This window comes from Coregonus lavaretus, assembly GCF_964263955.1.
Source record: "Coregonus lavaretus genome assembly, chromosome: 20".
NCBI classification, from domain to species: Eukaryota; Metazoa; Chordata; class Actinopteri; order Salmoniformes; family Salmonidae; genus Coregonus; species Coregonus lavaretus.
The window spans coordinates 8886604-8896813 of NC_140007.1; the positions used below are offsets into that span (position 1 = coordinate 8886604).

Sequence of the window (10210 nt, forward strand, 5' to 3'; positions counted from 1 at the left end):
ACACCATCCCAACCGTGAAGCACGGGGGTGGCAACATCATGCTGTGGGGGTGCTTTGCTGCAGGAGGGACTGGTGCACTTCACAAAATAGATTGCATCATGAGGAAGGAAAATTATGTGGATATATTGAAGCAACATCTCAAGACATCAGTCAGGAAGTTAAAGCTTGGTCGCAAATAGGTCTTCCAAATAGACAATGACCCCAAGCATACTTCCAAAGTTGTAGCAAAATGGCTTAAGGACAACAAAGTCAAGGTATTGGAGTGGCCATCACAAAGCCCTGACCTCAATCCTATAGAAAATGTGTGGGCAGAACTGAAAAAGCGTGTGTGAGCAAGGAGGCCTACAAACCTGACTCAGTTACACCAGCTCTGTCAGGAGGAATGGGCCAAAATTCACCCAACTTATTGTGGGAAGCTTGTGGAAGGCTACCTGAAACGTTTGACCCAAGTTAAACAATTTAAAGGCAATGCTACCAAATACTAATTGAGTGTATGTAAACTTCTGACCCACTGGGAATGTGATAAAAGAAATAAAAGCTGAAATAAATCCCTTTCTACTATTATTCGGACATTTCACATTCTTAAAATAAAGTGGTGATCTAACTGACCTAAGACAGGGATTTTTTACTAGGATTAAATGTCACGAATTGTGAAAGACTGAGTTTAAATGTATTTGGCTAAGGTGTATGTAAACTTCCGACTTCAACTGTATTCTTCCGACTTGCAAAAGTATTCATCCCCTTGGCATTTTTTCCTATTTTGTTGCATTACAACCTGTAATTTAAATTGATTTTTATTTGGATTTCATGTAATGGACATACACTGCTATGAAGCCCCTAAATAACATCTGGTGCAACCAATTACCTTCAGAAGTCACATAATTAGTTAAATAAAGTCCACCTGTGTGCAATCTAAGTGTCACATGATCTGTCACACGATCTCAGTATATATACACCTGTTCTGAAAGGCCCCAGAGTCTGCAACACCACTAAGCAAGGGGCACCACCAAGAAAGTGGCACCATGAAGACCAAGGAGCTCTCCAAACAGGTCAAGGACAAAGTTGTGGAGAAGTACAGATCAGGGTTGGGTTATAAAAAATATCAGAAACTTTGAACATCCCGCGGACCACCATTAAATCCATTATTTAAGTCTGGCGCAAACCCAACACCAAAAATCCCAGTGGCTAGATGTGCCAAGCTTATAGAGACATACCTCAAGAGACTTGCAGCTGTAATTGCTGCAAAAGGTGGCTCTACAAAGTATTGACTTTGGAGGGGTGAATAGTTATGCACGCTCAAGTTTTCTGTTTTTTTTGTCTTATTTCTTGTTTGTTTCACAAGAAAAAATATTTTGCATCTTCAAAGTGGTAGACATGTTGTGTAAATCAAATTATACAAACCCCCCCAAAATAAATTTTAATTCCAGGTTGTAAGGCAACAAAATAGGAAAAATGCCAAGGGGGTGAATACTTTTACAAGGCACTGTATTGGTGTTGGCTTTGAATGTATATTCTATATGTGTTTATTGGTATGTAAATAAAGGTAATTGTTTTACATTCATTTAGTTTTACTTATGTAATAATGCAGAGTTCTGTGGTATATTTTCATACATCTCAAGTCACAGTTTCAATGAAACTGTCACGCTCTGGCTCCGGGACTGTGTGGTTTGAGCCAGGGTGTATTCATTTGGTTGTGTTGGGTATAGGGTGTGTTCATTTGGTTGTGTTTTGGTTTTGGTTGTAGTGTCTTGTCTGTTCATGTGACTCCCAATCGGAGGTAACGAGTGTCAGCTGTCGGCTCGTTATCTCTGATTGGGAGCCATATTTAAACTGCCTGTGTTCACCTTGTGTTTGTGGGTTTTTGTTCCTTGTCAGTCTTTGTTACTGTGGACTTTACGATTCGTCTATTTTGTTTTGGTACTTTAATTAAATAAAGTCTATCATGTTCGCTCAACGCGCTGCGCTTTGGTCTCCCTCATTTGACGATCGTGACAGAAAAACCCACCACAAAAGGACCAAGCAGCGTGTCCAGGAGCAAGGAGACTGGACATGGGAGGAAGCGCCGGGTAAGGAGATCGAGAGGCTGGCGATGGCCCAGGTGGGCAAATCGTGGTCCTGGGAGGACATGATCGGGGGCAAGGGACCTTGGGGGAGGATCAAGGACCTGGCGAGAGAGGAGCAACGGCGTCAGCAGGGCCATCGTCGGAAGGACGAGAGGCAAACCCAAAAAGTTTTTTGGGGGGGGCACATGGCTTGGGCGGCTGGGCAGCAGGAGGCTGCCACAGGGAGACGTGGAGAGAAGGCTACCGGATTACGGGAGCCATTGGCGAGTAGAGGGAGGGAAGTAGTGGAGGCACGGCGTGAGAGACTGAGGTGTGTTACCAGTCCGGACCGGCCCGTTCCTGATCCCCGGTTAAGGCCAGTGGTGTGTGTTCCCAGTATGGACCGGCCTGTTCCTACTCCACGCACCAAGTCCACGGTGTGCGTCGCCAGCCCAGCCCGGCCTGTTCCTGCTCCACGCACGAGACCTACGGTGTGCGTCGCCAGCCCAGCCCGGCCTGTTCCTGCCACCCGCACCAAGCCTACGGTGTGCGTCGCCAGTCCGACCCGGCCTGTTCCTGCCACTCGCACCAAACCTACGGTGCGCGTCGCCAGCCCGGTCCGGCCTGTTCCTGCCACCCGCACTAAACCTACGGTGTGCGTCGCCAGCCCAGCCCGGCCTGTTCCTGCTCCACGCACAGAGCCTACGGTGTGCGTCGCCAGCCCAGCCCGGCCTGTTCCTGCTCCACGCACGAGACCTACGGTGTGCGTCGCCAGCCCAGCCCGGCCTGTTCCTGCCACCCGCACTAAACCTACGGTGTGCGTCGCCAGCCCAGCCCGGCCTGTTCCTGCTCCACGCACAGAGCCTACGGTGTGCGTCGCCAGCCCAGCCCGGCCTGTTCCTGCTCCACGCACGAGACCTACGGTGTGCGTCGCCAGCCCAGCCCGGCCTGTTCCTGCCACCCGCACCAAGCCTACGGTGTGCGTCGCCAGCCCGACCCGGCCTGTTCCTGCCACTCGCACCAAACCTACGGTGCGCGTCGCCAGCCCGGTCCGGCCTGTTCCTGCCACCCGCACCAAGTCTACGGTGCGCGTCGCCAGCCCGACCCGGCCTGTTCCTGCCACTCGCACCAAACCTACGGTGCGCGTCGCCAGCCCGGTCCGGCCTGTTCCTGTTCCACGCACAGAACCTACGGTGTGCGTCGCCAGCCCGAACCGGCCTGTTCCTGCCACTCGCACCAAGCCAAGGGTGCGAGTCGTCAGCCTGGTTCAGCTCGTCCCTGCTACTCGCACCAAGCCAAGGGTGCGAGCCGTCAGCCTGATCCAGCCCACTCCTGCTACTCGCACCAAGCCAGGGATGCGAGTCGTCAGCCTGGGGAGGCCCGTTCCGGCTCCACGCATCAAGCCTAGGGTGCGTTTCGTCGGCCCTGTCCGGCCCGTTCCTGCTCCCCGCACCAAGTCTGTGGTGCGTTTCGTCAGCCCTGTCCGGCCCGGTCCCGCTCTCCGCACCAGGTCAAGGGTGCGCTTCGTCAGCCCGGTCCGGCCCATTCCTGCTCCCCGCGCCAAGGCAGTGGTGCGCGTCGTCAGCCTGGTAAGGCCCGTTCGTCCTCCACGCACCAAGCCAGGGGCGCGTGTCGTCAGTCCGGCTCCGGCCAGCGGGGCTAGACAGGACCAGGGGTACTTTGGGGGGTTGGAGAGGAGGTGGGGATCAAGGCCGGAGCCAGAGCCACCGCCGAGGAGGTATGCCCGCCCAGCCCTCCCTTGTTTAGCCCGTATTGAGGCGCGGTCGCAGTCCGCGCCTTTAGGGGGGGGTACTGTCACGCTCTGGCTCCGGGACTGTGTGGTTTGAGCCAGGGTGTATTCATTTGGTTGTGTTGGGTATAGGGTGTGTTCATTTGGTTGTGTTTTGGTTTTGGTTGTAGTGTCTTGTCTGTTCATGTGACTCCCAATCGGAGGTAACGAGTGTCAGCTGTCGGCTCGTTATCTCTGATTGGGAGCCATATTTAAACTGCCTGTGTTCACCTTGTGTTTGTGGGTTTTTGTTCCTTGTCAGTCTTTGTTACTGTGGACTTTACGATTCGTCTATTTTGTTTTGGTACTTTAATTAAATAAAGTCTATCATGTTCGCTCAACGCGCTGCGCTTTGGTCTCCCTCATTTGACGATCGTGACAGAAACAAACATATTTTCCAAATATAAATTTACTGTGATTTAATGTTCAATTCCCAACCATCCCAACTATCAGCAGCATCAACATAGCAAAACATAGGTACAAGTGTTTGTGCGTGGAAATGTGTGCACGCGTTCATGCATGGGCGTGTGTGTTCTGGTTCACTTGGGAATGTAGCCAGCGTACAAGAGCCATTGGTAGGCAGAGAGAACACTGGGTGTGATCTCCTGTTCCACCTGGAAGCCTTTCTGTGGGTAGTCACGGATCCTCTCTAAAACTCCTGGAATACACAAACACAAAGTTTACACCTCACACATAGCATCATACTCATGTCTGTTATTCCTACACAGTGTTAAGTGAAATGGTTGGCAATGGGACAATACTGACTTTCAGAATATTTCATTCTGAATGCATTGATACACTCCGGCACTAGAAAGATGATAGGTGGGCTTACCATAGACATATTTATCTTACATGGTCTAAAGACAACACACAAGTCTTGAGATTATGGTACCTAGCATGTATGTGATGAGGTCTGTGGCAGTACCCACAGTGGGGTGGGGGTAGGCAGAGATTCCCATCTGTGGGGAGGTGACGATGGCATGCGTGTGTTCCCCCTGGTCAGGCCACTGGCGCAGGAAAGTGGCAAAAACCCTGCGTTCCATAAAAGGCTGCTGGACCAGGATCACCCTGCTGGCTGGGGTAGACATATGACAAACACAATCACTAATGGGTAGTTGACAAAAATACACATACAGTGCCTTGCAAAAGTATTCATCCCCATTGGTGTTTTTCCAATTTTGTTGCATTACAACCTGTAATTTAAATGGATTTTTATTTGGATTTCATGTAATGGACATACACAAAAAAATCCAAATTGGTGAAGTGGAATGAAAAAAATAACTTGTTTTAAAAATTCAAAAAAAATAATAACGGAAAAGTGGTGCGTGCATATGTATTCACACCCTTTGCTATGAAGCCCCTAAATAAGATCTGGTGCAACCAATTACCTTCATAAGTCACATAATTAGTTAAATAAAGTCCACCTGTGTGCAATCTAAGTGTCACATGATCTGTCACATGATCTCAGTATATATACACCTGTTCTGAAAGGCCCCAGAGTCTGCAACACCACTAAGCAAGGGGCACCACCAAGCAAGAAACTTTGAACATCCCACGGAGCACCATTAAATCCATTATTTAAAAAAAATAAGAATATGGCACCACAACAAACCTGCCAAGAGAGGGCCGCCCACCAAAACTCATGGAACAGGCAAGGAGGGCATTAATCAGCGAGGCAACAAAGACACCAAAGATAACCCTGAAGGAGCTGCAAAGCTCCACAGCGGAGTTGGAGTATCTGTCCATAGGACCACTTTAAGCCGTACACTCCACAGAGCTGGGCTTTACGGAAGAGTGGCTAGAAAAAAGCCATTGCTTAAAGAAAAAAAACATATGGAAGAAGGTACTCAAATGTAGCTTTTTGGCCATCAAGGAAAACGCTATGTCTAGCGCAAACCCAACACCTCTCATCACCCCGAGAACACCATCCCCACAGTGAAGCATGGTGGTGGCAGCATCTGTGGGGATGTTTTTCATCGGCAGGGACTGGGAAACTGGTCAGAATTGAAGGAATGATGGATGGCGCTAAATACAGGGACATTCTTGAGGGAAACCTGTTTCAGTCTTCCAGAGATTTGAGACTGGGACAGAGGTTCACCTTCCAGCAGGACAATGACCCTAAGCATACTGCTAAAGCAACACTCGAGAGGTTTAAGGGAAACATTTAAATGTCTTGGAATGGCCTAGTCAAAGGCCAGACCTCAATCCAATTGAGAATCTGTGGTATGACTTAAAGATTGCTGTACACCAGCAGAACCCATCCAACTTGAAGGAGCTAGAGCAGTTTTGGCTTGAAGAATGGGCAAAAATCCCAGTGGCTAGATGTGCCAAGCTTATAGAGACATACCCCAAGAGACTTGCAGCTGTAATTGCTGCAAAAGGTGACTCTACAAAGTATTGACTTCGGGTGGGTGAATAGTTATGCACGCTCAAGTTTTCTGTTTGTTTGTCTTATTTCTTGTTTGTTTCACAATCAATCAATCAATTTTATTTTATATAGCCCTTCTTACATCAGCTAATATCTCGAAGTGCTGTACAGAAACCCAGCCTAAAACCCCAAACAGCTAGTAATGCAGGTGTAGAAGCACGGTGGCTAGGAAAAACTCCCTAGAAAGGCAAAACCTAGGAAGAAACCTAGAGAGGAACCAGGCTATGAGGGGTGGCCAGTCCTCTTCTGGCTGTGCCGGGTGGAGATTATAACAGAACCATGCCAAGATGTTCAAAAATGTTCATAAGTGACAAGCATGGTCAAATAATAATCAGGAATAAATCTCAGTTGGCTTTTCATAGCCGATCATTAAGAGTTGAAAACAGCAGGTCTGGGACAGGTAGGGGTTCCATAACCGCAGGCAGAACAGTTGAAACTGGAATAGCAGCAAGGCCAGGCGGACTGGGGACAGCAAGGAGTCACCACGGCCGGTAGTCCCGACGTATGGTCCTAGGGCTCAGGTCTCTCAGTTGGCTTTTCATAGCCGATCATTAAGAGTTGAAAACAGCAGGTCTGGGACAGGTAGGGGTTTCGTAGCCGCAGGCAGAACAGTTGAAACTGGAATAGCAGCAAGGCCAGGCGGACTGGGGACAGCAAGGTGTCATCATGCCCGGTAGTCCTGACGTATGGTCCTAGGGCTCAGGTTCTCAGAGAGAAAGAGAGAACGAGAGAATTAGAGAGAGCATACTTAAATTCACACAGGACACTGGATAAGACAGGAGAAGTACTCCAGGTATAACCAACTAACCCCAGCCCCCCGACACATAAACTACTGCAGCATAAATACTGGAGGCTGAGACAGGAGCGGTCCGGAGACAATAAAAAATAAATTTTAATTCCAGGTTGTAAGGCAACAAAATAGGAAAAATGCCAAGGGGGGTGATTACTTTCGCATGCCACTGTAGGTCTTCTGTATATCCATAGGAACACAATTCTGGCTTGACCAAAATGTGGTCCAGTGATTCAGTTGTGCTCTCCTGCCCCATAGCTGTCGAATAATACCACAACAATAACAGACGCCTTTCATGTGAAAGGTTCCCCGTAGTAGGCATGTGTGTCTGTAATGAGGAGAGTCTCACCTGGGATGTTATTCTCCTTGAGGAGCCTGTAGGAGAAGCGGATGTTCTCTCCAGTGTTGGTGGCCTCTGTCTCCAGCAGTATGTTCCCCCTGGGCACTCCCATCCTCAGAGCCACATCCAAGAACACGTCAGCCTCTGGCCTCGTCCACACACCTGGAACACACGACACACACACTAGAGACATTGGATAGAAACATAGAAACACGGTATGCTTGTGTTTGTGCGTGTGTGTTTCCTTGCATGGGCAGAAAGAGGGACAGAGAAAGAGAGAAATAGCGAGAAAGATGCCCAGTGTCTTGCTGACCTGCAGTCTGGTTACCTAGGTAACCAGTGAAAAGCAGCCAAGGAGCCAATCCTTCCAGGAAGAGATCAGCTGACCTCTCCGCCACACGCACATCATGGCAACCCAGGCCTATTATGACATCACTCTGAGAGAACATACATAATTATGACATAGTTTCAACAGAAGAGACAGCATTGATTATTACAAAAACCTGAGAGAAAATCTATGAGTATGACATGATATGATAATCATCCTGAGAGGATAGATCATTATGATGTTATTTTGGGTAAAGCCAGACGAGCTAATCATGACTTCCCAAAAGAGTGTAGCATTACACTACTTAAAATTCAGATTGAAGCCCATTTAAAATGTATCCTGTCAAAATGTATCTTATGTGTATGTACAGTCAGATATGAAGGCTTGCCTTTTCCAGAGATTGGTGCAGACAAAGGTAGTCCCACAGAACTCTGGCCCACTTCTCACTCTCATTGTCCATTCCTCTCACATGCTGGCCTGTGGGAGAGAACACACACACTTCAAAAGCAGAACCAAATAAAATAACCAACACAACAATTATGCTACTGAATGAATCAATAACAATACTTAAACGATACTTATTCACAGGTCAACAATGTCATCATTAAATACACGTGTGGAGAGAGGAGGCACTCCACTTCACCTCAGGCGAGCACAAACAGAGCTGTAGTGGAGGTCCGCTCCGTTGACACAGCAGCAGTAGACAATAACAGAGCCCTGAGGGAAGGTGACGTGGGCCATCCGTTAAAGACTGCAGTAGCAGTGGCCAGGCTCAACATGCTGCACTACACCAGTGTTCAACTCGTTTATACCCATAAGATCATTTAGAAGCAGTTACCGTTGACTTTCTATTTCTCGTTTGTCCCAAGGGTAAAAGCTTGGCACACCCCAGCGTCTCTCTCTCCCAAAGGTCTCTCTTTTCTCCACCTTCTTTCAATGTTTGATTAATGAATTAAGCAATGTTCATCCTTTACCCAGGATGCACTGCCAGTGTTCTGGCATATTCCACACTCTGGCATCATTGTGAATGGCTATTCTAAATTCTATCCAGTTACTGTCTCAGTGTAACTCTCATTGGCTAATGTACATTTCACTCTTATTTATCCGACTGGCTGATTAGGCCTCCTGTCTCTTATTCGATTGGTTGGTGAGTCTCCTGTACATTTTGTGTTCCTGTAGCTGCTGTCAGCCCCCTCCCTTACTGTATAATTGGCCTTGTCCATTTTTATTTGACTCTGATTGGCTGGTCTCTGAGTGTAGGCTGATGATATTGTTTCTATGTGAAGTAAAAAGAAGCAGACACCTGATCTGAAAGGTCCCAGTGAAAGAAAAAACGTATTCAATTGGCCTCTACAACTGTACTGTTAACACCAAGCTTTTTCCTGCTAACCTGCTTGCACACACACTCTGGTTTAGATTGGGTGTTTTGTTTTTGTTCAGACTGGACCCAACCCCTTCCACAATACATTAACTACATTTAATTCCTCTTTCATTCATTCTCCTTTACATACGTTACAAATATGAGACAAGTGGGTAGGTATTCCCAGACATTAGCTCCACCTAGTTTCTCAGCCTGGTCTCATAGACTAGAAGTAACATAGCAAATGTAAATCCAGGACACTCAAATTAGTATGATATGTTATGTTTGGTTACATAAGACAGATGGCTAGTTAATGCAAAAAACTAAAGTAGGGTGGTTCGTCGGGCGTATAATGCAAAAGTCAGGTTATGAGTTCGAATCTCATCTCAGACAACTTTAGCATTTTACCAACTTTTCAACTAATTACTATTTTTTTTATACTTTGCAACTACTTAGCATGTTAGCTAACCCTTCCCCTAACCTTAACCCTTTAACCTAACTCCTAAACTTAACCCTAACCTTAACCCCAGCCTCTCTAACATTAGCCACCTAGCTAGAATTCGTAACATGCCATACCTTTTGCAAATTTGTAACAGATGGTACATTTTGCAAATTCGTAACATATAATATCAATTGTAATTCATAACATATAATACGAAATATAATATGAAATGGGTCATGGACATCCATAAATTAATACATACCATATGAAACGTAACATACTGTATCATACTTAATGTAGTGTCTCGGAATTAAGCACATAATACTACGAAATGCTTTAAGACCAGATTGAGTTTCTGTCATATTGCTATCACCTGCCCAGTCCTATCCGATCAGTGGAGGGGAGTAAATGAGGACAGAGGGAAGGAAACAGTTTTGTGGAATGAAACGCAGCCATGGTGTACCAGCCCTGACTGCTCATCGAACTGCCTGAGCTGACCCTGCTCACTCCCCACTGAAAGTCCAGTCAGCAGCAGCAAACAACCACCACTGTGTGTGACACATGGTGTGATCTCGGGCACAGAGGTCAAAGGTCAGCCTAAACACACTGTTGTTTTTTGACCAAGAAATACATAGAAAAATCCTTTAGCGAGGGTGACGTGTCACTGAGAATTCCAGAGATTCCTGCTCTG

At 47.2% G+C, this 10210-nt stretch overlaps 1 protein-coding gene across 2 annotated transcripts; it reads right to left on the reverse strand.

The window, feature by feature from the left end:
* Positions 1-4264: 4264 nt before the first annotated feature.
* LOC311147953 (uncharacterized protein SCO4629-like) lies at positions 4265-8640 on the reverse strand. 2 transcript variants are annotated; one of them, XM_084184805.1, is made up of 7 exons: positions 8556-8633; positions 8361-8434; positions 8106-8194; positions 7703-7826; positions 7399-7551; positions 4724-4906; positions 4265-4489 (listed from the first exon to the last, which is right to left on the reverse strand). In XM_084184805.1, exons 3-7 carry the CDS (start codon positions 8175-8177, stop codon positions 4371-4373), a joined length of 651 nt encoding a protein of 216 aa, XP_084040931.1. In that variant the 5' UTR covers positions 8178-8194; positions 8361-8434; positions 8556-8633; the 3' UTR covers positions 4265-4370. The 2 variants fall into 2 exon arrangements, with proteins under 2 accessions (XP_084040931.1, XP_084040932.1); XM_084184806.1 differs by lacking the exon at positions 8361-8434 and having other exon boundaries at positions 8556-8640.
* Positions 8641-10210: the final 1570 nt, after the last annotated feature.

Bases quoted from the DNA above. Each gene is read 5' to 3' on its own strand.
- LOC311147953 (XM_084184806.1), bottom strand. From the start codon at position 8,177: ATGGACAATGAGAGTGAGAAGTGGGCCAGAGTTCTGTGGGACTACCTT. The intron at 7,827-8,105 runs GCAAGCCTTCAT...ATGTTCTCTCAG, and splicing joins TGCACCAATCTCTGGAAAAG to AGTGATGTCATAATAGGCCT. The intron at 4,907-7,398 runs GTGAGACTCTCC...TGTCTACCCCAG, and splicing joins CAAGGAGAATAACATCCCAG to CCAGCAGGGTGATCCTGGTC.